This window comes from Panthera pardus, unplaced genomic scaffold, assembly GCF_024362965.1.
Source record: "Panthera pardus isolate Hobbes unplaced genomic scaffold, ASM2436296v1 HiC_scaffold_1, whole genome shotgun sequence".
Lineage (NCBI taxonomy): Eukaryota > Metazoa > Chordata > Mammalia > Carnivora > Felidae > Panthera > Panthera pardus.
Genome location: NW_026526654.1, coordinates 80207156 through 80234031, shown reverse-complemented (window position 1 = coordinate 80234031; position 26876 = coordinate 80207156). Strand labels below are relative to the sequence as shown.

The following is a 26876-nucleotide window of genomic DNA, read 5'->3' as shown; positions in this document are numbered from 1 at the left end:
TTTGGCCATTGGTGTATCTGCTTTTGTTATGTGTCTGTTCAGTCTCTTGTTCATTTTCTATTTATTGTTCCTATTGTCCTCATTATTTTGTAGGACCTCTCTCCCCCCGCTCCCCTCCACACACACACACACACACACACACACACACACACTCTCACGCACACATGCACACACTCACACACATATTCTAATTATAAACTTTCTGAAACATCTTCTACTCTGGAGCTTGCCTTTAAACTTTCTTTTTTCTTAATTAAAAAATGTCTTTTAAGGTTTATTTAAATCCAAGCTAGTTAACATATAGTGCAGTAATTGTTTCAGGAGTGGAATTTAGTGATTAATCACTTATATATAACACTCAGTGCTCATCCCAGCAAGTGTACTCCTTAATCTCCATCACCCATTTAGCCCATACCCACCCAACACCCTGCCAGCAACCCCTCAGTTTGCTCTCTACATTTAAAAGTCTCTTATGGTTTGTCTGTCTCCCTGTTTTTATCTTATTTTTCCTTCCCTTTCCCTATGTTCATTTGTTTTGCTTCTTAAATTCCACATAGGAGTGAAATCATATGAAATTTATCTTTCTCTGATGACTTATTTCCCTTAGAATAATACGTTGTTTCCAATGGCAAGATTTCATTCTATTTGATTGCTGAGTAATATTCCATTGTATGTGTGTATATACACCATATCCTTCTTTATCCATGGACATTTGGGCTCTTTCCATAATTTGACTATCGTTGATGGTGCTGCTATAAACATTGGCGTGCATGTGCCTCTTTGAATCAGCATTTTTGTATCCTTTGGATAAATACCTAGTAGTGCAATTGCTGGGTCATAGGGTGGCCACACCAGTTTGCATTCCCACCAGCAGTGCAAAAGTGTTCCCTTGTCTCCACATCTTTGCCAACTTCTGTTGTTTCTGAGACATCTTCTACTCTGTAGTTTGCCTTTACACTTTCTTAATGGTTTCTTTTTTCTTTTTTTTTCAATAGAACTTATTAATTTTAATATAACCTAATTTAGCTCTTTCCTATATGATTAATGTTTTTTTCTCTATTTTTTGTATTCTCCTTAAAATCTCTACCCCAAAGTCATAAAGACTTTTTTCTATATTATCATCCAGAAACTCTATCGTTTTACCTTGGGTATTTAAATATAATTCACCCAGAAGTACCCATCCCCAACCACTGCTCTGTAGTGCTACTTGTTCGTAAATTAATGTTCACATCTGTCTGTCTTTTTCTGAAGTTTCTATTCCATTCGGCTGGTCTATTGTTCACCCTTTGCCCCAATATTCACTCTCTGCCCAAATTATTGTACCATCATAATAGGTCTTAGTTTACAGATAAGTTCTCTTGCCTTGTTCTCCTTCTTCCAAACTGACCTGACTCTTCTTGTCCTTCTAGAAATGTATTACTCATCTTAGAAACAACTTATTCATTTCTACACACTGTACATGCACATTCTTGGATTTCTATCGTAATTGCTTTGAAACTGTAGATCAATTGGGCGAAAGAATTAACATCTTTAAAATATTGTCTCCATTTATTTAAGTTTTTAATGTCACTCAGTAATTTTATATACTTTGCATAAATGTCTTGCAGATTGTTGTTAAATTTATTCCCAAATATGTGACACTGTTGATGCTATAGTAAAAGGCATTTTTTTTAATTTTATTGTCTAATTATTTGTTGCTGACATACAGAAATGACTTTGATTTTCAGAAAGCTTGCTAGATTTACTAGTCCTAATAATTAATTATCTTGGATTTTTCTGTTCACATTCATATTATTCATAAATGATGACAGTTTTATTTCTTCTCCTTCAATATTTAAACCATTGATTTACTTGCCTTGTCTCACTACATTTGCTAAGTCTCCCAGTAAAATGTTGAATAGATGTAGTATAGTGGACATTGCTATCCTGTTCCCAATCTCAAAGGGAAAGCCTTCAAAAATCCACCATCAAGCATATTCTATACTGTTGGCTTTTATAGATATCCTTTATTAAATCAAGCAAGTTACCTTCTATTTTTAGTTTGCATAGTTATTTTAAAGTCAGAACCTGATAGCTCCATCTCTGGAGTCCCTGTCATAAGCGAAGTTAATGACGAATGGCAGACCAGGAGAAAATATTTGTGAGTTATAGACCAGAGGGCTAAGCTCTCTAAAGAATTCCGGTAACATTGCCAGATTTGATTTTCTCACACACAGTTCCAGACACTGTGTTCCAGGCCACTGCCGTCAGGAATGAAAGTTTCACCAGTCCAAGAGCATAAATAAGTATTTTTCATAAAGCTAAATATATTCCTTTTAAAGGACTTTCTTTTTTCCTGTGGATATGTTTTCTGTAATTTTTAATGGTAAAATAGTATTTTTCTAATAAATCATTATTATAATACATAGTAATTTAGGGTTTTTAAATTTTTTCTTATTTGACAAACTAAAATATCAGTAACTTGTTGGAGGTCCGTCTACATTCTTTAATTGATTTGATGGTCTAAGGAATCTCTGACCAAATGTTTATCAGTAATCTTTAGGGTGTTGACAAAAAACAAAAAGGAGCCAGTGCATTGAGAGGGGTGTGGGGGAGGACCTTTAGAGAATATGGAAGAGGAAGTAAACCAGGGCAGTGAGACATCACAAAGCCATGGGAAAAATGGTTTCAACTTGGTGGCTGTGGTTAAGCTGTGTCAAATGCTACAAAAAAATTAAGTAAGATGAAGACTATAAAATACCTACTGCATTTAGTAACAAAGAAGACATTAATGGTGCTGATGGGAGACTTTCAGCAGAGCAGCAAGGCCAAAACCGAATGCTGTGGATTGAAGGAAGGCTGGTGAGGAAGTGGAGACATTGCCTTATTTGATTTTTCTTGGGAATTTAATTTTGAAGAGAGAAGTGGATTTCAGTTCCACTGTAGATATAGGATTTGGGTTGATGGGTTTGTTGGTTGCTTGCTTGCTTGATTGGTTTGTTTCTTTGTTTGTTTTGAACATGAGAGATGACTGAATAAAATTAACATCAATTTAAAAACCAGTGGAGGGGCATCTGGGTGACTCAGTTGATTAAGCATTGGACTCTTGATTTTGGCTCAGGTCATGAACCCCAGGTCATGAGAGCGAGCCCCACATCAGGCTCTGTGCTGAGCATGGAACCTGCTTAAGATTTTCTCTCTCTATAGCACCTTCTGCCTTTCCCCCCTGCTTATACACACTCTCTCTCCAAAATAAAACAAATGGACAAATGAACATTCGAAATATTGTTAAAAAAATAAAATAAAAACCAGTGGAGAGACAGTATATTAAAATATAGGAGACAGAGATAATAATTAATGGAGAGAGATTCTGAGAAGATGAGATTAAATGGAATATAGAACACAGATGGACAGTTTCACTATGGGCAGGAAAAGAGACTTTTATCCTTTGTGCATCATGAAAAAGCCCCCAGGGCCTCAGTCTAGGATGGTGTGGCTTTTATGTGGCTCAACACCAACAGTCTGCTGAATGGTGTCCCATGGTCGTGTGAAACACATCCCAGCTACGCACATGCAGCAGTCTTGTCTGTAGGTAAATCTGTAAGTTGATGGAACTAGAATTTGGGAGAATTGCCACCAAGAGGAAGAACAGCCGGTGAAAGTCCCTTGACACAGAGTAGTCAGCAAATTGGGGATGAATTAGAAGAGAGAGGGGAGAAGGGAAAATGAAGCGTTTTCTCTCCTCTCTACGTTTCCTATGCCAAGTTCCCAACAGATGTCACCTTCACAAGCACCTTTTCCATGTTCCTCTTCCCTTTACCCACCACAGTGGTCATTCTGTGAGTTCATTGTGCCTAGGCAGCTTTCTTTAGGAAGAAAATAGCCTCTCAAACTCATACAGAACAAGGTGGCTGTTTAAATAGTAAAAGACAATATTTTAACCTAAAGGAATTCCTCTCTAAAGGTGAAATTTAGGCAGTTTATTGGTGGGTAGCACAGTTGTTTTTGGGGTAGAAGTGTTCCTTGTGCCCTTATATCCCTTATAACCCATGAAGGGCCACAGCATTCAGTTTTTGATCCACCTAAATGGACCCAGCAAAGGGAAACGTGGGGCTGAAATCCATTCCTGTTGATGATGATATTGACAATTTGAAGTTCTTGTTTTCTAATTTAAATCAACATGTATTGAGTCTATACTTGTTCCAGCTAGTTTGGCATTGTTTCCTCAAATCTGTTTGTTCAAACATTGGACAATCATCTGAAGAGGGAGATAGGGTGATAGTTTCATCAGAAAATTTGTGAGAGGGATCCTGAGGGACATTCGTCTCAGGCCTGAGGGCCTTAGATGGTTGGTTTGTCCCAGAAGAACATGAGAGAGAATAGGGCCCTAGAGAAATTCAGCTGAGGCAGCGATCTTTGAAATGACAAGGAGGTGGGTAAATGTATGAATGAAATTGGATCTGAATCCTATACATACTGATTGATATGCCCACACAATACTGTTGGGGCAGGGGGAGACCAAACAGAAGCACAACAGCATAAGATTTCTAAGTTTAAAAAACACCACACAAGAGGCCAATTCCTCTCCGCTCACCTTAACATAAAAGTTTTTTAGAAGGACTTTACTAGTTACTTGCAAACAAACAATAAATCATCCATCCCACAAAGGCGAGCTGTTAGTGACGCTCATACTCTTCCTAGAAATAGGAGAGCTTCTAAAAGGTGGATTCAGTGAATGAGCTGGATTCACCTTTGCTCTGCCTTGTAAATGTAGCTGCTGCTCCTCTTAGACATCCTGGCACCCGGGCTCCAGGTAGCAGTGGGCATTGTCTAACCTGTTGCCCTAGCATATAGCAGGCAATCAGTTAACATTTTTTGCACATTAAATAAACGTTTCTTCTGGTGCCGCTCTTTACACTAAAGACTAGTTGGCTCTTTAGTCAATGGCAGAGGCTTCATCTGCATCTGAACTGAGATCCACTAGGAGTGGTGCATTCTGGGAAATGGTCCCATTGGCCAGGATCCTCTGTGTCCCCTCCAACCCCCCCCCCCCCCCGGGATTGTAGAGCTGTCATCTCTGGCATTGGTGTGGAGAGAATCTCAGCCAGAACACTAGGCTGAGGGGATAAGGGCTTTCTTTAGCTTCATGCAGGAGTACTATTGGCAAAAAATCAGAAAAAGCAAAGAGGGGCTTGCACACCTCCATGGGTTCTTAAACTGAGGACCTACAAAAGCATTTTCACCTGTTGTTTCCCAATAACACAATGATGGTGTTGGCAGGCAGCAAAAAAATGTCCTTGGACAGTAGTCCAGTTGGCTTCAAAAGGCTATCAAGGAGTCATTTAAAAAGCTCTTTGCACAGACATGTCCAGAATATTGACCAGAAGAGAGAAGAAGAAGCACTCACTGAGCAATTTTCTCTCACATGTTCGAACCTCCCCTCAGCTGTGTGTTTGGCAGGAGTCCCACAGAAATTGCTGCAGAAGCTATCAACATAGCTTTTATGTAGGCATCCTCCATTTTAGTAATCCCTAAGTTTCAATAAAAACGATCTCTTTCCACTTCCACAGATGGCAGGAAGACTAGACGGCAGGATACACTTTCTCCAGACGGCTATTGATTCTTTTTCAGTATGTGCCAAATATAGAGGGGATTCTTAATTATTTTTTAAATTATATATGACAGAAAAAGTAATAGATGGAGTGCTTGGAAGATTGAACGCTATTTTTGTTATTAAAATAAAAACATAAGCTTGCAATTTTGAGAAGTTTAAATCTTGAAAGGGTTCTTCTTACAATTCTTTTTATTCCCAAATGACCTATTAATTCATTTCTTCATTAAAAAAATTTGAGCATTAAGTAAGTGCCACGCACTTGGATAACAGGGATTTAGGATACCGAGGGCAAGGGGTAGGGAGTAGATTTCATTTATTTCTTTTCCTTCCACCTAAAATTTATACCCCGAGGATATCTTCAGGAAGCTGCCATTCTTGAATGCAAACTGGGGAATTATGAGAAATGCAATTGATAAGTTCTCTTTACACATGGTCAGTCTTTCCATTCCCCTTCCCTCATTCTAACTTGCTAGATGTATTCCATTTTTCTTCCAGATGCAAGGAAATAATCTTGGTCTGTCTTGTCTGTGACAATTGATTACTTGTCTTGCTTTGAATCTGCTTCTCTGAGATGGGCATTTAGTTGGGTCCAGCCCTCAAGGAACTCAAGGTTATCTTCATGGTAAACTTCACAAAGGAACACAATGTATTGCCTTCAAAATATCTTATGCAGGCTCAGCTTTCTATTTCAAAATTGTCTTTAATCAAATGTTTAATCACCTCTTCTAAATCATTAATAAAATATTATTATTAGTGGTGAGGACGTTTTCATTGCTTATTTATCATTTACAACATCCCCCCGCCTTAGCTTTCAAAGCGATTTGAGGCTGCTTAAAATAGAAACCCTAAATGTCATATGGTGTTTCAAATAGAAAAACATGAATAGGTAGGGGAATTTTTATTATAGTCTCTGTTATTTCTTTCTTAGAAGTCACATAAAAAATTCTGCACTGCTAAGGCACAGCAAGCTTTCATTCTACATTCGAGTTTCCTTCTTAAAGTCCTATTTTCTTACCTTGTGTTGAAATTACCTGCACACCAACATTAACTGAGGGCTTAACGTGGGCCAGGAACTCCCCGGTATTTCATAACATTAGCTTGCGCAGCTCCTGAAACACATCCATATTACATGAACTTTATTTTAAATGTGAGAAAACTAAATTTGTAGATTAAGTAGCTTTCTTGAAATCTAGTGAGTGGCAGAAAGAATGTCAACCCAGGCAGGTCTGATGTCATCCAGAGTACTTCATCACTAATGAATACTTATGAATAATGAACGGGTCATATGCCGTTAGTGGATCGTGAGATCAATTTAGTGGATTGTGATCCCGTTCCGAGGGAATAAGATAGAATAGCAATGATCAGAGTACATCCCACATAGTAAAAGGCAAGTTATAATTCAAGAAATTTTGTTTTCAGTGTGTGCCTGTTTGTATGCTGAATTGTGATACAAGATATATGTCTGTGAGTTACTATCATAAAAAATTTCAAGGCTGCTACACTAGGATATACTGACTCTCACTCATTCATATTCCAAACACAGGGGGACAACTAGTTTTTTATAAACCTGCCCTCCACAGAAATCTTTACAAGAAAGAAGAGATTTAAAAATCTATGACTCAGTATGCCTCTCCCTGTGTGAATAGGCTTAACAAGCCAACTCCCAGAGCCATGCAGCAGAGTTTTCCTAAAATCGCCAGCCTTCACTGGTCTTACGCCAAGTTGCTAATAGTAAATCATTCATTACCACTGCAACAATAGCAAAGAAAAATATTTTTTGCTTTGCTAAGAGCAAACATCCAACGGATAGAAAAGCATCCAAAGGCCGCCCTCCCCATCTACAGAAGGTGTAGCAGACGCAACAGCAGCAGCTTCTGGGGTCAAGTGTGTGTTGGCAGGTCCAGTCGTCTCCAAGACAGGGCCAGGCTCTTAACTTTTTTTTTTTTTTTTTAGTAGTGTTGTATTTATTAAAGGGAAGGGAAAATTAGACAAAGTGAATACAGACAATACAAAATATAATGTGTTTTCGAAGGTGTTAAACTATTTTTCCATGAATTTCCTACCTATAAAAAATGTCTTATTGTTCATATCCTCCCTCCCCTATACATGTATTTGAATCATCCCCTGACCCCAGAGGACCACTGTTAACTACTGTGTTATGAAGATACCAGTTGAATCGGGAACCTGAATTTCAAGGGGGGCATAAATCCTCTGTGAGGACAGATGCAAAACATAAGAGAAGGAAACATAAGAGAAGACAACAGCTGAATAGTGGCTACGTTGAATGAGAAAATGAAGAAAGGAATATAATTAACTTTGACAAAATTACTCTGTGGGTAAAATGATCAAAAACGTTCTAGAAATTTAGATGTAAGAGACATCTGTCAATTTGGAAAGAGTACTTTCCAGAAAACAAGAGATGTTCTTCATAAATACTCTAGTACAATTGTTGAAGTCATGTATTGTTTTAAAGGAGTGCCAGTCAAAACTTCACAGAAATTGACTGAGGGAGACTATACATTCAGGCATGACCACAGTTCATTATCACTAATTGAAGGGAGTGAGCGGTGTTGGAAAGGTGCTCCTAACCATGTTGCCACTGATGCTTGGCATCATGGCCAGGACTTTCCTTGGGTTGGAGGTATGATGTATTTTAATATAGCAGAGGGATAGAGAACAAACCTTCTGTGACTTTCCAGATGGATGTCTGCATTTAACTTCCTTATCTCTGAAACATAAAGGAAAATATCACCCATACATACATTGGTTGAATGAATACCTGAGATAAACCACTTGTGCAAATGGCCTGGGACACAGTAAGCTCAATGAGGGTTAGATATTATTACTTACTATTTATCCCTCCTAATTCAAATGTGGTTCCCAATTTCTAATTCACACTTAAAACTGTCCTTTTGCATATATATATTATGTCACTTCAAATCCTTCTCAGAAAGGATTAATAAGTAAATAAATTCATCTGTTTAATTCTGTTAGCTCGTGGCTTTACATTTCTGTTTCCAAGAGCGGACAACTCTTTGATTCCATACAAAAGTAGGATGATTGCTTTGGTTTTTCTTACTATTGCCTTCCTGAAATTAGTTAAAAAATGAACCTTGATTCTTGGTATAGCTGATGTTCGATATGACAATGATTGTTTAGAATGTTATAATTAAGAATACTATTCAAAGATATTGTACACTATGGATAGAATTAGACAAACTCAATTCAAAGGGTCCTTTTGAAAATTAAAGGGAATGCCATGAAAAGAATTTGGCCATATTAACACTTTCATTCTATTACCTGAGACTACTTTCCCCTCTTTCACATAGATTTTGCACTGACCAAGGGCAGTACAATCACTTCTCTGTGCCCAAAAGGATACTTTCCCTGTGGAAATCTTACCAAGTGCTTACCCCGTGCTTTTCACTGTGATGGTGTGGACGACTGCGGGAACCAGGCTGACGAGGATAGCTGTGGTGAGTCCTCCGCTCAGCTCCAGACATCCACCTCCCCTTGTGAATGCCCCCAAACTGTGCGTGGACCAAATAATAACTGTCACGAAAGGGAAGAGATGATTTGATATTCTATAGGGAATCCTACTGTAACACAAATAATTGTTCCCCGATTTGTTTGTGATGATGACCAGAATTTTTTACAGGTAGAGGTTGCTTAAATCAGAAATACAAGTGTGATAAAAACTGAAATCATATTTTGAAAGCTACTTGATGCTCATATTCTAATTTTAAATGTCTTCCTATAGACTACCTCTTTTTTTGGCTTGGTAATTTGGTGCAGTTACACGAATACCCATAAAGCGTGAATGGTTCCTGCCTAGAGAATTAATTCACTGAGTTAAACCTACAGTGAGTACCCACTATGTGCCAGGTGCTGTCTCACTCACCCAGACACAGCAGGCTCAAGAGAGACAAGGTCTTGCCCTCATGGAGTTCACGTGGACCTTGTGAACAAGGAGGACAATAACCCTGTACGGAACGAAGTTAAATATTAAATGCATTCAAATATTAATATTTATTCAAACGTTAAATATTTTAGAGCATGATAAGTGCCATAAAATATTGAAAAAAAAATGATGGGGTAGAAAGTGACCTGAAGTGAAGCCTATTTTAAAAAGGCAACCAGAGAAAACCTCCCTGAGATTATAATGTTTGAACTGAAAACTAAACCATGAAAAATTGTGGACGAACCGAGTTGCAGGCAAAGGAAACAGCAACTGGAAAAGACCCTGAGGCTCAACGAAGTAAGACAATGTGTTTGTGAGGCCAAAAGGCCAGTGTGGTTTGAGCAGAGTGAACAAACATACAGAGGGTGAGGAGGTAAGCAGATACCAGATCACCAAAAGTCTTACAGGCTGTTTGAGGTCTGTATGCAGGGACCGTGTATATTGTCTAATATAACCTGTTTGTTTTTACTTGAATAAACTGATGCCAAATTGACATGTCTAGTTAGTGAGAGAGTAGACAACTAGAACCCAGATCTCTTGAATCTGAAAGAACCTTGTGAGTTTCCTATCGCACAGAACAGCCATTCTTTGATAGCACCTAACTAGCAATCCAAGGGAGACCACAAAGTCCAGGAATGCCAGGCATCTGTCTCTAGAATCTGCTTTCCTGCCCTTGAGGATTCACGTATGCTCCCCTCTCATGGAACCTTACGCCCTCACTTCCGGTGGATCATTCATACTTACCATTTAGGATGAGTTCAGGGACCCTTCTCACCTCAGAAGCTTGGCTTCCCTGGCCTCACTCCCCACCCTGAAGCTCTGCCAGCAGTCTAGGATAAGCACCTTTTCTCCCTGTTACCAAAGCATCCTGGCTGTACCCATATGGTTGTACTAAGGGCTGCCTCGTCTTTTCACTGTTCTTCTCAGTATAGACATGAACTTCTTGAGAAGAGTTCTTATTTGTGCCTTATTTCTTTTGTTGTCATCAGAGCCTATAATAGTAGGGTACATAGTAGGTGCCCAATCACTTCTCAGTGACGGGGGCAGCTGTCTGGATGCCAATGGGCAAGTCAACCAAATCCTCAGTGTTCCCTCTTCACTGCTTGGGAATCAGAGACCTGGCATATTTATCTACCTCGTGAGGATGTTCTGAACACAAGTTAAATAATTCATGTAAAGGCATCAAATAGAATCATTTAAAAAACCATTGTGGGTATTAATAAGAAATAGAAATCAGTTATAGGTTGTAGGCATCAGAAGGGAACTGTGGGCAACTATTTAAATTTACTTTTCCATTTGTATGAGCTTCAGTGTACTACGTTATAATACGTATCTTACCATTTTAATGGCATGTGCTAAAGTGATGATACTTCAAAATCAGGTTTCCTTTTTAAAAAGAAGATAATTTTCTTGCAGAAAAGGAGAAGGAAACTTGGCAAATAAGCAGAAACTTGGCAATTTCTGACAAATTGAGAAAATATTTTTCCACTCAATAGGACTAGGTATCCTTGATGAAAAGGAACTTTGTTTTTGCTTTATTAAAAAGGTCAGGTGACACATCTTTTATTATTAGTCATTACATCTATCAAGCATGTATCTACATATACATATGCAGCAATATGCATATGCCAAAACAATTCAGATTGTATTTTCTTCCGAGGACCTTAAAATTAAGATCAAACATTTCAACTGTCAGCACTAGAAACAAGTAGTATTTTTCAAGATGGATATAGGTAGGTAAAATAATCCTCTATTTCCATTGTATATTTTATGAAGCATACATTTGAAATATTTGTAATTTTCCAAAAGGGAAAGGCTCCAGATGTTTGCCTAGCTTTTTGTCCCTTACCATTGATGTTACCATTCAACTACTGAAACAAATTTTTAATTGATTTCATTATCAAATTTTTATACTTTTGTTTTGTAATTTGATATTTGATTTATAGAATAACTGACACATATTCATCACCATTTCACAGGAGACACTAGTGGATGGGCGACCATATTTGGCACAGTCCATGGAAATGCTAATTATGTGGCATTAACACAGGAGTGCTGTAAGTGGTATTGATTCAAAGACTCAGTCTCAGCTTTGCGAGCAACATGATTTGTGGTGCATGGATTTATATGGGTAGTGTGGTCAATTCCCTTTAGAATTTCAGTTTCAGGTCAATGTCTTTCAGTGGTCAACTGCTCCGTTGTCTGCCATGGGATTGAAGACATGGAAGGAAACAACATATTCCATTCATGCTCATTTTATGTAGTAGCCTACGATTGTGAGAATATATAGATATTAAATAATTATGATAAATAATAAAGATATTTTTCCCTTTAACTACTTTCTTCAGTAGAGATATTGAACACCAACTACTTCTCAGCCCCTATGTTAAGGACTGAGAGTACAAGGATAAGTAAGATGTGGTCCCAAGTCACAAATACTTCACATTGTAGCAGGAAAGGCAAAACCTCATGGAGACAGAGATGATACAATATAGTGAAGTATATTGTATATACAATATACAATATATACAATAAACTAGAAGGATGATGTTTGCACAAAGGAATGTGGAAGCCCACTGGAAGAAATGATGGTTGTGCCAAGGGTGGAAAAAGATCCACAGAGACAATGACACTGACATGGACCTAGAAGGATGGCACCAGCCCATAGAGGATTCTGGGTGCACACTTTGGACTTTGGCCTCTACCCTGTAGATAGAATCGTGTCTTTATATACACCTATATTACATACATGTGTATAATGTATACCTAGACATAATTATGCAGGTACATATACAATTATATACATATATTAGTATGTATATACAAATAGTAATATACATATATATTAAACACTATATTAACCTTATATTATGCACTTTATAATATCAGTTTATAATTGCCACTTATTACATACTTTATTGTGCACAGGTACATCATATATAAAAATTAGAACTTAAAAAGATTAAAAATAAACACAACTGTAAGTTCTCATATTTTCTTCCTGAGTCATAATGGGTCATCTTGTACACATCCCATTGTGGAGATCACTGCTGTACATGGTCGGCAACTACTGACACTGTGGGCTTATTTTCTTTTAATGAGGAGGAAGAAGCACATGAAAGGAAGGGTTTGTAAGAATGATTCTTCCATCAGAATCATAGAGAATGGATCAGAACAGTGGTTCCCAACCCCGGACAACTTTTGTCCCCAGAGAACACTTGTCAATGTCAAAAGACATTTGGGTTGTCACAACTGGGGGATGGCTCCTGGCATCTAGTATGCAGAGGACAAGGATGCTGTTTAGCATCCTACAATGCACAGGACAGCCCCCCCACAACAGAGAATGAGCCAACCCAAGTGTCAACCTTCCCAAGGTTGAGAACAAAGAACAGTGAGATACTGATCATTATGTTTCCTGCAATACTCCAGAGTAATACTAAGAATCTGATCCCAGAAAATGCCAGTGGGAAGAGTGAGAGAGACAGAGATGCAGAAGCATTTCTGAAGAAGAATCCAGAGCCTGTGGGTATGACTGATGTGCAGGTGAGGGAGCTATGCTCACGTCGCTGGTTTAGGCAGTAGGCCCAGCTTGGACTACATGGAATTCTTTTATTGGTAAATATGAGTTTCCATCCCCAGGCTTTCAATCTAATAACGCAAACACCATTTTTGCTGTCAATAAACGTTGAAGTGAACATTCTGAGCTTTAAGGAGTTGAGCTAATTAGCATAAACCTATAACATAGAATATTTTCAAAAACTCTATAAAAAAACTTTATAAACAACATAGAATATTTGCAAAAATTTTATACACTAGATACTTCCAAAACTTTATGCATCTTTTGAATTAAGCAGGTACTCAATAAAAGTTTGCTGAATTTACTAAAATTCCGTAAAATTGATTTTAGAAAGTTTGGTTAAGGGAATTTAAAACAAACAGAGCAATTAGAAAGGATGTGTAAAGATCTAACTAAATAATAATACAAAAATTGGAAAAGAATCCTTTTTCTTAGCTCCATCAAAACAAATACCCACAGGATCAGAGGCAAAATCAAGTGCTCCATAAATATCACACCCCTTACTCTCATACACACACACACACACACACACACACACACACACACACACAGAGTGATTGTCTCATGGGACAAGTTGGCCTGTTTTCTCCATAGATTTCTCACCCCTTTATATGCCATTATCTTAATAATTATGTAAGTTTCTTCACAGTAAATCCTGAATTTTTTTTTATTCTGAATGTCTCAGATAGATGGATCTTTGGTTTTCTCAGCTTTATAGCTTCTCTACCATTTTTGTCTTCCACTATAACTTTATAGTAACGAAAAACAAAGAACCCAAATAAGACTGTATCCAACTTGGCTTATTTCAATAAGGCACAGTGGAGGCTACTGCATCTGTCTCTTCTCACAGCCCTAGGAGAAGTTTGAAGGGGGAAAAAATTGAATTGAATTTTAACCAACAAGGATTTACTGAGCAACCTCTTTGTGCCATTCAATTAAATTAAATCGACTCAATTATACCCATTGCAGATTTACTCTGTTGTATTAATGTTTTTCGTTGAGGAGAACTTAATCTTGCTTCACTACACACTTTTGTGCTACTTAAATCTTTCTGTGGTTTCTTTCTAATCACTTATTAAGTGCCTCTGAAATGACCACTGGAAGCTAGAACCAAAATGAAATGCCACATTAGTCTATGATGGACTAGGAGACAATTCTTTGCTTTTAGTATGGACCCAAATTAGGCTACTAAAGAGGTAAATGTTATACATTCAATGAAGAGAGAACACTGTCAGTTATTAGAGATGAGGTCATAATTAAAGAAAAGTATTTTTTTTCCCAGTGAAATACTACTCTTTTGCCCCCTAGCTCTAAACCAGTATCCACAACCCTGTGACTGCAAAGGAACCGAATTGGAATGTGTAAATATGGGCTTAAAGTCTGTGCCAGTGATTTCCAGCAATGCGACATTACTGTGAGTAGAATTCATGTCTTGATGATATTTGCCCCTGAAACCATATGAAAACCATGTAGTCCAATCTAAACTCCCCTTGTTGTGTTTTGTGTTACTTATATATTAGCAAAATCATAGAAGTTCCCCTTAAAACTACCAGAAATCAGAGAATCCCACATGTTTCTTCTCCAGGGAAGGCAAGTTTTTAAATGCTGTGTGTTAGATTATCCTGGTTATCGTGGAGCTCACAAATGTCTCTGGTCTGCAGTGCTGATTTTCAGTTACTTTCCGATTCATTGTTTTCACTAAAATGCGAGTACCATACAACTAAAAATGAAAATAAAAAAGGAGAGCACTAGCTTATTCTACCTCATTGTAAATGGTGGCAATTGTCCAAGACTGCAAAGATATAACAAAGATATAAAAAATCCATGAAGCTGGCTATGTCGTCACTGTAAGTTTGCCTGTACTTTGTAAAAATGTTTTGAGAGCCTCCAGAATTTGCAGTCATATTATGATTTGAGCATGTGTGAGTTGGTTAGGAATTTTTGGTTTTCTTTTGTTTGTTTGTTTGTTGTATTTTATTAAATTACCCAGAGAGTAAAGATGTTAAATCTTCATAGACATTCTAATCTATGATACTAAATGGCCAAACTTGTCAGATACTTGCAAACTGCTTTAATTTTGCCTTATGCACTTCTCATTCTCACACGAGAAAGTTTTCAGTTACTAGCGTCATTTTCAAATGTGCGGGAAGTAGCAAGGAGTATCCATAAATATCCTGTTTTCAGTCATGCACTTTCTAGGGAAAAGTTTTCTTGGTCATAAAACCCATAATGAAGTCTGCTTTACCTGTTATTTTAGGTCTCTTAAAGAAAACAAAATTCACAGTCTTCCAGATAAAGTTTTCATCAAATACACAGCACTTAAACAGATGTAAGTAGCTATTCATAGTGTTTTTATGAAGAAATCCTTGTGATGTTTTAAGATGCCTTTTATCTTTAAGTAAAATGGAACATAAACTTAATAATCTTTATCATTAAACTTATTTTTCAAATGTAATTAAGATTAGGAAATAAAGCTTTGAAAACTAGTATATTATCTTTCCATTTCATAATTGAAAGTAGCTGAATTAATTTTATTTAAATTATTTTTAGAGAATTAAATTGAAGTTGAGATCAGGCATCTCAATAAGAAAACACATAGTTCCATTCCATGCTGTTTTCCAAGATCATTTGGAAAATGACACAGTAGATTCAGAGGCACTAGATATACTTCTTAACTTTAAAGGGGAATGTTAGGGGCGCCTGGGTGGCTCAGTCGGTTAAGCATCCGACTTCAGCTCAGGTAAGGATCTCGCGGTCCGTGAGTTGGAGCCCCGCGTCGGGCTCTGGGCTGATGGTTCAGAGCCTGGAGCCTGCTTCCGATTCTGTGTCTCCCTCTCTCTCTGCCCCTCCCCCGTTCATGCTGTGTCTCTCTCTGTCTCAAAAATAAATAAATGTTAAAGGGGAATGTTAGTATAGATAAGAAAGATCAGATCTTTTTTTTAAATTTTTTTCAATGTTTTTATTTACTTTTGAAGGAGAGAGAGACAGAGCATGAGCGGGGGAGGAGCAGAGAGAGAGGGAGACATAGAATTTGAAGCAGACTCCAGGCTCTAAGCCATCAGCACAGAGCCTGATGTGGGGCTTGAACCCACGAACTGTGAGATCATGACCTGAGCCGAAGTCGGACGCTCCACCGACCAAGCCACCCAGGTGCCCCAAGAAAGATCAGATCATTTAAAACACATAATGGTAGGATACAGACTGTCTCCCGGGATAATAGAAACAAAAGCTGCAATCTTAGTGAAATCAGCGATAGTAGCATATCTGAGGAAAGAAAATGTTAATAAATAGGGCACAGTCCACAGTGAAGAAATGGTAGTCAGAGAGAAACAAAGTATCAAGATGCTTCCAGCACCTTCCAAGAAAGAAAACCAGGATCTGGGCGATGTAATCCCTAGACGAGTCTCATTACTTGCATGAACTATCTTTTGATAGAAATTCCCTTTATTTTGATTCCCTGCTCACCAAACAACCTTATGATGACTGCATTAACTTTCCAAATTACTCATATCAAAGTATTTGGACAGTTACCTCGGATAGGGTATTAGAATGTTCCTTTTGGTGGAATTGGACACCTCCCATTTAAATAAAGACATTGAGAATATTCAACCTCTTGTCAGTTGTTACTCTATGGCAGCCCCTCCGAGCCCAGTCATTCTGGGATAACGAAGAGATCAAGTTTCTACAATTGCCAAGATGGTCATTAGACCAGATTTAAAAATTAACAAGGTAATGTTGTAAGGCTCCTTAGCAGCACAATTATACCGTTTTATCCTTCACAGTCAGCATAGAAAGTTTCTAGAAATGCGAAGTATGTTAATATCTAGAAATGTAAAATATGTTAAAAAGAATAAAAATAATCTGATCCTCTGCTGATACCGGACAGACAGATTTGGCGTAAAATGCCATCAAAATTCAATGCTGTGCATGAGCTTAGGTACAGATTTTCTCGCACAAGAAAAGAAGTCGCTGAAGGAAGTCCATTAGTGAGGTAGAATCTTATGTGAACAGAGATAATCATGCCTGGGTTTGATCACAGCCTCTGTCAACGCCATCCGCAGTCACGACCTCCTGCTCCATTGTGGGGCGTGTTGTCATGTTCACATTGCCGCAGGGGAGTAGCTATGCACTGACTCTGGGTTTCCAGATGAATCTAGAGAGGAAACCCTAACTATACTGCTGTTACTCTTACTGGAAATTCTTGGAATCACCACATGTTCATCCTGTGAGTCAATACAGTTCTTGCACGGCCTGAATAATGCTCAACGGAGGGGGGAAAAATGGCACTAACAGAAAGGAAGGAAAAAGATTCATGTTGTAGAGTACCTGTTTCAGTTCTGTTATCTAGAGTCATAGAAGTTTTATGAATTTCTAATTAAGTGCTCTTATTGTTCACAAGGTAATTAAAGTCTGCAATGGTTAAATGATTTAACTAAGATCTACGACTAGTAAGCAGAAGAGCCAGAGTGAAAGCCCATATATTCTGATGCTCAGTGCAGTGTTTATTTTACAATAGCCAGGAACCAGAGATGGATGTTGTTCTAGCATCAGACTGAATGTTCTACCAACACATACTGTCCTGCCCCACGCAGAACTCCCTTTTCTACATGTGCCCTCTAATTTGGGACAAACTGACTTCTGGGAAGGCAGAGAGATCACCAGAGGATCAAGCAAAGGAGGGGTACATTTCAACTTCTCCTACCAAGTCCTTTTGTAGACCACTGATTTATGTCAATACTTATCTCTGATAGTATCGGCTAGCCCACGTAGGGGAAGGATATGGAATCACTAATTTTGATAATCCAGGCCCCAATTTCTCCTAGTGAAATAAAATAGGGATTGACCTTAATTGCCAGGTCAGCTGGAAAGTTCTCCAAGTAAATGTTTACTTCTACTTTGAGAAAACTTAGATGCCACATCATCACCCAGCTGAAGCTCTCCTGATGCAAGGTGCTATTTGATGCTATTTGAATCAACGAGGCAAGCTGATTCTCCCAGAGGCTCAGAAAAAAAGATTAGGGGACCCTCATCAGGAAACACTCACTAAGTGTTTATCCTAGGCAGAGTACAGCACAGTTCCTTATATTTATATATCACCTTTTAAAGTTCACAAAGAATCCCAACATTTGGAATTCTCACTCGGACTTTGAGCCCCATAATCTGCGAAGTGGGGGTGGGCATTACAAGGTTCTTTCAGGAATGAGGATACCTATTCTAGAGAAGAGGGATTATTTGTTCAAAGGCAGTCAGCTGACAAGTATTAGATCTTGGCCTCAAAGCCAAACCTCTGAATGTGATCTTTTGGAAGCTTAACTGCTTGGTCCAGTCTCAGAATATTGTTCCTGTTGATGAAAACGTCCATTAACCAAGCTTTGATTTGAACATAACACAGGGTCTTTACAACCATTACTTAAGTATGATAAAGCAGCTCATGAGCTCAGCCATCCATCCTTAAACCTCCTACCCCCACCCCCTTTTCTCCACTCCTCAGTCGCCCCTGCCACTCCTTCTCCAACCCCCAGCCTCAGTCATGCCCTTCTCTCTCCTGTCCTTCCACTCTTACCTTCTCCTTCCCTATTCTGCATTACAACATCCCAAATAGCCGATGTGGCAAAACCACAACCATCCCCAGGAAAAGGTGTCTGGGGAAGGAAGAAATGAACAACTCCCAGGATCCTTGGAAACATCCCGCAGGAGGGTAAAAGCTGACAAAACCGCATATTCATTCATTCTTTCAACAAACATTTGTCGATACCTGCCAGGCTCCAAGTACTGAGGATACAGCAGTGAACAACACATGTGAAAAGCCCTCTCTTCATGGAGTTAAAGGTGCAGTGGAGGAGGATAGGCAATAAAATAGAAAACACATAGTTTGTTAGATACTGATGAGAGCCATGGAGTAAAATAAGCCAGGAAGGTCATGAGGGTGCGCTGAGCAGAAGAAACTTCAAAGAATACACCAATAAATTTTGTCCTGTCATGTAAATCTACTGTTGCCAAGGGTGTCTTTAAAGCTCCCCATCTTTCTTAGACTTACGCCATGAAACTGTTCAAAACACACCCAATCAGTCCTCTACTTAACTGTAATAGTTAAAGCTGGCTCTTATCACCCTGCATATTCCACGAGTCTCTTCCAGCAGACTTCTCCCCCAAAGGATGTGGTTTCAGATCTGATCATCATCCTGGTCACATTAATCTGTATATGTTCACCTACACTTGCCTTCCACGTAGTATCTAGAATAAATGTAATATTGTCACTGTGACATGGGCAGGGACGGACAGACGAAAGCTAGCAAGACTTCTTTTCTAAACTCTATATGTTCCAAGCTTATATTTGATATCTTGGTGGCTATTTCATACCCATAACTCTTAGCGGTCATGCTTCTAAAATTCCCCATCCCGTGCCATAGGTGTTTCTGCAAAGTGATGGCGTCTCCATCCTGCATCTGTGCACTTGGCATTTGAGACCTAGTTGTAGGTCCATAAATGTAACCCTGTTCAGTTTCAACCTGTTAGATTCAGCTTTTCTTGTCAGACTGTAATGAACTTTTTGGAAAATTCAACATATTCACTATGACTGTGCTGAATATTCATATAAATATGAATATGACTGCTGAGAGGTCCGCATTCTGTCACCTGAAAATTGGATGAACCATCTTTACTCAAATCGTGGAGTAAAATATTGAAGAGGACAGTGCCAAATACTCTTTCCAGAGCCCTTCATCACTGTCCTTCAAACAATGTGTATTATTCTTTATTTTGGCCACAAACGCATCAGAAAGCCACTTGATCAATGCATGCTAGACATATAAGCAGTGTCAGCCACCGTTGGTGTTGGACTGATCAGTTTTTCAAAAAAGAAAATAAAGTTAGTCTGACGTGACTTGTTTCTCATGAAGTGCCCTGTTCATTTTCTTCTTGAGGTATTCACAGGCGGTTTCCTAAATAGCTTGTTTTGTGATTTTGCCCAGAACCCACATCAAGCACATCTTACTATACAAATTGGAATATATCCTAAGAGATCATTGACTCTAATGTTGAGTGAGTCTGTGGTCTAGAATGTTCTAAATAGTCAGTGGGTTGAGGTCATTTAGGCAACCAGAAGAGTAAGTTCATAAATCAAAATGAAATTTTAATTGCCAAATAAATGTTGTTGAACTTACCTGAATGTTTTTACTATTGGTCAGATTATTCATTTTAATAATCTTTTCAAAATATCAAGCCTTTCTAATGTGGGGGGTGGGGGGGAGGGAAGAGATTTAAGATGACCTTTCAAAGAAATAAAATAGACTTTAACAGTGACTATATTACTCTATCACCACTACCATGGAAACCAGCAGCAGCCTTCCTCCTCATTGTGACATAAACCTTACATAAATTAGGAATTTCTTCTTAAACATGGTTCTAGTTCAAAACAATCATTGGCAACAAAATATAATTCAAGGAGTCTGCCTGGCTCATGAATACAAAATGTTGCATTAAAAAATAGCCTATAAACATGCATGTCATTAAAGCATTTATTTGCTTTAGTTTCAGGTACATAAATTCCTGGCGTTTCTGCTTGAAAAGTCCTGACAGCTGAAACAGCAGGAATTCATGAACCAGTAAGTTATTCTTAGAAAAGCCATTCAGTGGAAAGTATATTAAATGGGCTCACATCTCGGCTCTGAATAAAAAGAGGACACCACTTGCCAAACTGTTACCGTTCCCAATTTCCCCTCGTAGTCACCAAGCTACTATTCTACAAAGAAGCAAGGGGACGCTACAGGATCAAGTTAAAATTCAGTAGCCTAAGTCTGAGACAGGGGACTTGGAGCTCCAGTTCTCTGGGAGGTGCCAGCAAGCTGAAGCCCAGCAGGTGACTAGAGGCTCTTCCTTATTTAAAGTGTTGGGGTCTTGGGGCACCCGCGTGGCTCCGTCGGTTGAGCGTCGGACTTCGGCTCAGGTCGTGATCTCGCGGTCCGTGAGTTCGAGCCCCGCGTTGGGCTCTGTGCTGATGGCTCAGAGCCTGGAGCCTGTTTCAGATTCTGTGTCTCCCTCTCTCTGCCCCTCCCCCGTTCACGCTCTGTCTCTCTCTGTCTCAAAAATAAATAAACGTTAAAAAAATAAGTAAATAAAGTGTTGGGGTCTCAATGCATGTCAGGGAAGGCAGATAGGCTGCACACGTCCAGTGAGTCATGCAAGTGGAAAGCACGGAACCAAATGCACAACTTATGACTACGCCCATCTCTTCAAGATTGACAACATGTAGGTAAAATGTGCATGGCAATTTTGAATTCATTATATTTTTTAAAGTTTATGTATTTATTTTGGGAGAGAGAGAGAAAGAGAGAGAGAGAGAAAGCACATGCACGTGCGCAGGCGCACACGAGTGGGGGAGGGGCAGAAAGCGAGGGAGAGAGAATCCCAAGCGGCCCCGCCCTGTCAGCCCAGAGCCCCACACAAGGCTCCATCTCCCGGATGGTGAGATCATGACCTGAAGTCATGAGCTGAAGTCAAGAGTCAGACACTCAACCTACTGAGCCACCCAGGTGCCCCTTGCATTCATTATCTGGAATAAAATATAACTAACACTAGTTAGGTAGTAAATTTTATGTTTAAGAGGAACTTCAACGTACGTATATTATAGCATTGTATTATTTTTCTATTTCACTTACTATTGTAACATAATTCATTACGTTCATTTTCATTACATCACTCCAAGGGCTTTGAAATGCCAAAACAGATATTGATCCGTACGGATTCATTCTATTCATAGCGGAACTTTAAAACCAAATGACAATGTATGCTGTAATGGGAAGCGTCTCCTCATAGACGTGGGGCGGGGCGGGGGGAGAGAAGGGGTGGAATGACACGAGGTCTCAACGGGTTTCAAGTTTACTTGGTGAGATTGAAATTGACGCTCTTTGTATCTTATGGATGTAATGCGTGTGCTGTAGTACCAACCTCTGCCACTTGGTGGAACACAGAGAAAATGACAATATCCGTTCAACACTTGGGTTTGAACTTGGGATGGATGGGTTTGCTGATAACTGGGAGCTGATAATCGGCTTTACCTCGCTACCTTGAGGGCTGAGGGCTTCAATATCCTGGCACTCCTATCATGGCTTCATAATTCAAAGGCTGGGAAGCTTTGCTAGAGAATAGTTACAGTATAACAAAATTCAAAGTACAGCCAGCTGCCAAAGGAGCACGTGTTCTACTAATGGTTTTGCAGTGAAGTCTCCTAACAATTAAGGAAGTGTTGTGTGCGATTTTAGGAACTGAACCAGATCAAAATAAGAGCTAGGGAAGCCATTCAAAACACTATGTAGTCATTAGTCACTATTATTAGTGTGGATATTTCCTGCTCCTAAATACCTTGAGAAAATACGAATTCAAGGCTAAACTCCCACTGTATCATAAGCACAGGGAATGGAAATTATTTTACTTAGATACTCCCAACAGTGCTATTATTGAATCAATACTATATTGGTAAATTGCTTCAGGGGGTAAGTAAATCGTGACCCTGTGAGCTGAAGTTGAGATACTAGCCTCAGTTCCACTGTGGATGCCAGCTGTGACCTTGAGTACCTCACTAACTCCCTTTGTGCTTCCCGCTCAGCATCTCGCAATAGAAACAAATGAGACTTGCCCTCTCCTTTTTTCATGGGAATAGAATGAAGAGAAATGGGGAATTAAAGGTGGAACTCTGTGCTGAAAGAATAAAAAGCTCAGCAGTGAGACACGGGCCTGGGCCCATCTCACATGGCGAGCATCTTCTGCAAGTCAGAATAAGAAAACTGCAACACAAGCCCACGTCCCTCCTCAAACTCGTCACCCGGGAGCTCAGCGGGGCAGACCAGAGACGCCCAAATCTCACTGCATGGTTGCCCGTGGGAGACAAGCGTTGGTTAGTTTCACAGCCATCTCATGGGCGACACCACCAGCACCCAACATAAGAATAGGACTTGGGACTTCATAAACCAGTTTCGCAAATTGTCTTTAGATGAACCAAGTGGAGACCATGTGCTACAACTCGTTAAAGTACCTACACCCTAATCACATGGCTCTTCTGTCTCATTCCCACCAGATTTCTTCAGCATAATTGTATTACGCACATATCACGGAGAGCATTTTTTGGATTACATAATCTGCAAATATTGTGAGTAACTTCTTTACAACTATGAGTACAATTTTAAGTAAAGATTAAAAGAGTAGAAATGGCACCTTTTAAAGGCTTGACTTGGCTATAGCAAAATGGGAGAAATAGGTTACCAGAAAGTACTTAGATGACTTATTAACCTATCGGAATTATTAAAAGATTCCTAGTTTTACCAGAAGGCAGAAACAAAGGCTCTCCTTAACCTTGTCTTCTGAAGTTTGGGTCATTTCCACAATAGTTTAGCATTTTTTTTCTAACCCTTGCTAACTTACCTTTCTCTTTTCTTAAAATACTAATCTACTAAGGATGTGACCAAAAGTGACAGAAGCAAAAATCACCTACTCTTATACTCTTAACAGAATATAATATCCCAACACGTTATTTGTGGCCAGTTTGCTGGTCCTGTCCCCAGTGTCATACACACCAGGCTCGTGGTTATCTGTATCTTCTTATCCAGCTGAGTGCTTTCAGAAACAGATGTCCCTACTCCATAATCATCATCAGCGGCTCATATTCTGATTATATGTGACTAAAATGAAGTATTGAGTTTGCCTAATTGACTCGCTCATGCTATTTATAGGTATCTCAGCCACAACTGTATTACAACTCTCAGACCCGGAGTATTCAAAGACTTACATCAGCTAACTTGGCTGTAAGTATCCTAGCTTTTCCTTCAGAAGATCGGATAGATCAGATAGACTATATATGCTTATAGTCTCCATCTATTTATGTATCTTGTTTATTACACTCATTTTTCTGATTGTCACATCATCTGGAGCACATTACCCAAGCAATTCAGATAACGGCATGCCAAATGGTAGTTGTGTGCAAAGGAACCTGTGCCGTGCTTTTTCCAGGTAGCTTTCTGAGCCATGTGTCCATCCAGTGTTGATCTATTCCAGCATTTCTCAACCTCAGCTCTATTGGCATTTCATCTAGAGAATTCTTTGATGAAGGGGGTGTTCTCTCGTATTTGGGGATGTTTAGCATTATCTGCGGTCTCTATCTCACTAGATGCCAGTGGTACTGGTTCCCAGAGGTGTGACAACCAAAGATGTCTCCAGACATTCATTTCAACGGACCTCTGTTGAAACCCACTGACCTAGAAAGTAAGCAAGTTAGGGACCTTTTAGAGTTCCAGAGCATTCATAGAAAAGTCTGAAGATATGGTAGCTGGTGGTGTTTCATCACTTTCCTGGCTGAGCCACCAGCTCGCTTCTGAGGAGTCTCACATCAGATATTTGTATTTTCACCAGGAAAATGAACATTGGCCCATTAGAAGGCTCGATGTTTCAGTCTGACATTTCTGTAGGTCAGATTGGTCTGGTGGAAAAAGCCAGAACTTCAACTTTATCCAGATCCTGTGTATGCTGTGGGCCTCTGTTAATGTTCCAGGCAACTTTCTTAATCTTCCCGGGCTGCTTTATTTCTCATCTGTAAACTAGAAGCACAGCTCCTTTTTAAGAGTGATGGCGTGAGGATTAAATCACAAGGCAGATAGATATAAACTGCCACATGCAGAGCACTTGGCATATCGCAGGTGTCTAATGTCACTTCCTTCTCCAAATCCTACTCTCAGGAACCACTGAGAGTAAGAGGAAATGGTACCTGGCTTCAAAGGCAACAGGAGAAAAGAAGGCATATTTCCCCCTTAGTCTATTTCTTTCTAGGAAAATACCGTATATGGTTAGAAATGGTTATTTGAATATATGAGTATTTTCACGCTCTCATCCTCAAAGCTCCTAATGAGCTGGTTGGTACAGACCTTATAAATGCATCATTTAAACACCACGAGACCAAAGAACCATTTGTGATTTCCTATGAATTTTTTTTCATCCACTCTTCATTCAGTCAATCAGTAGGTCAAAGCATTTGTGGAGCCTGTATTCAGCCAATTAATAATTCAGCTTATGCTGGATTCAAGTATCCAGAGGTGAAGGGTCTGTCTCTGGCCTTTAAGTCCAATGGGAGGCGGATGCAGTCAGAGAAAACAATCAGGACGAACCCCTCATAAGGGCTGGGACAGGGGGTGGTGGAAATTTGGAGGAAAGAGCTAGGAAGGACTCTTAGGGAAGAGGACGGGGAGCCAAGTGTGGACGGGCAGGAAAGAGGAGAGCAAGTGTTGGGAGGCAGGATTGTCACGGGCTTTATACTGTTTCCTGGTTTCATTTCACAGATGTCTCTAATGGTGGAAATATTTTTGATATTTTTTTTTTCAGAATTCTAGATGACAATCCAATAACCAGAATTTCCCAGCGGTTGTTTACTGGACTAAAGTCCTTGTTTTTCCTGTAAGTGTTCATCTACCCTTCAATACATCTGTCTATAAATTGCAGTGACATCTAACACTAGCTTGCAAAATGAGCTTTAAAAACCTCAAGCCCGTTAACATTTTTATTAGTCAAAACCTTTCCTGTACCTCCAGCCACAGTTACTGTTGTGACTTCCTAGCCTTGGCTCGTGGTATATTTGAAACCTACTGGTTGATTAATTTTTGATCTCCTTTACTTTCCTTTAATCTTAAGGCATGTTTTACTTGCAGTGGTGGACCAAAGCTATATTCATTTTTATCTCCTAACTACATTTAAATCTACCAGAATCTCCTGGGAGTTCAGCTCCGACTACATTTTTAACAGAGGGAAATGTGCCTTTGCCCAGCAAGAGTCTCTAAACATTCCAAAACCTTTGTCCCACTGACAGAGCTGTTCTCATAATTACATTCTCACTGTTTATTAATACACTGAAATGATTTATCAGCAGGGGATTATTATGTTCCTTTATAGTTCATCGCATGGCATCATTATTTTTCCATTTGTCAAAAGGGACCACAATATCGTAAATTAATCGTGCAACTTAACATGCTGATGGGTTGTTTTCTTTCCCCCAGTGCCCCCTGCGATCGCTTCTTAGATTTAATGCAGTTTCCAGTGTGGCCCCTTAACACTGTAAATGATTTGTGTTTCCCTTAAGAAAAAACTTTGGATGTAGGATGTGGAAATGATTACAAGTTTGAAGTTTACAAGGAAAATTACCATGAACTTCAGAATTATTACTCAATACATACTTTTGTTTGATCTCGTAAAATTAAAGCGCATAATATTTATTCCCAGGTTATATATCATACTTTTGCGCTCAGCCTCTTTGACATGTGCTTTCTTATCTGTGCTCTACATATATCTAGAGACCGTTTTGAAGAAGTAGTTATGTTTTTATTTTTTATCCTGCTATACTGATTTTAGCATGCAAGTTTCCAAATTGTGGAAACAGTGAAAGTGTTGTTCTCAAAGGGGCATACCCTTTTGTTTCTAACTGACATCTTCTTTGTGCAAAGGTCTATGGTTAATAACTACTTAGAGGCCCTTCCCAGACAGATGTGTGCCCAAATGCCTCAACTCAACTGGATGTGAGTATGCATTTAGGAGCTAATTTGTTCTTAAGGAAACCAGCCCTGAAGTTAATTCATGATTACATAAAAAGCCCATAAAAAAGCCCATCTTTCCCAAACTGAAATCTGATTATGTTATTTCCTGGTTTAAAAATCTTTTGAGGGGTGCCTGGGTGGCTCAGGTGATTAAGCGTCCGGCGTTGGCTCAGGTCATGA

General features: G+C 39.2%; 1 protein-coding gene across 3 annotated transcripts in view; it reads left to right on the top strand.

Annotated features, from left to right (window-relative positions):
• Positions 1-26876, top strand: part of RXFP2 (relaxin family peptide receptor 2) — a 61398-nt gene that overhangs the window by 9086 nt on the left and 25436 nt on the right. For 2 of the 3 annotated variants that reach the window (XM_019447834.2, XM_019447838.2), the window contains exons 2-9: positions 8923-9069; positions 11534-11611; positions 14440-14545; positions 15389-15460; positions 23204-23275; positions 23856-23927; positions 25495-25566; positions 26607-26678. In XM_019447834.2, the coding sequence (XP_019303379.2) occupies positions 8923-9069; positions 11534-11611; positions 14440-14545; positions 15389-15460; positions 23204-23275; positions 23856-23927; positions 25495-25566; positions 26607-26678 (691 nt within the window). The remainder of the gene's footprint in view (positions 1-8922; positions 9070-11533; positions 11612-14439; positions 14546-15388; positions 15461-23203; positions 23276-23855; positions 23928-25494; positions 25567-26606; positions 26679-26876) is intronic. The other variant, XM_053900524.1, reaches the window with a different exon arrangement.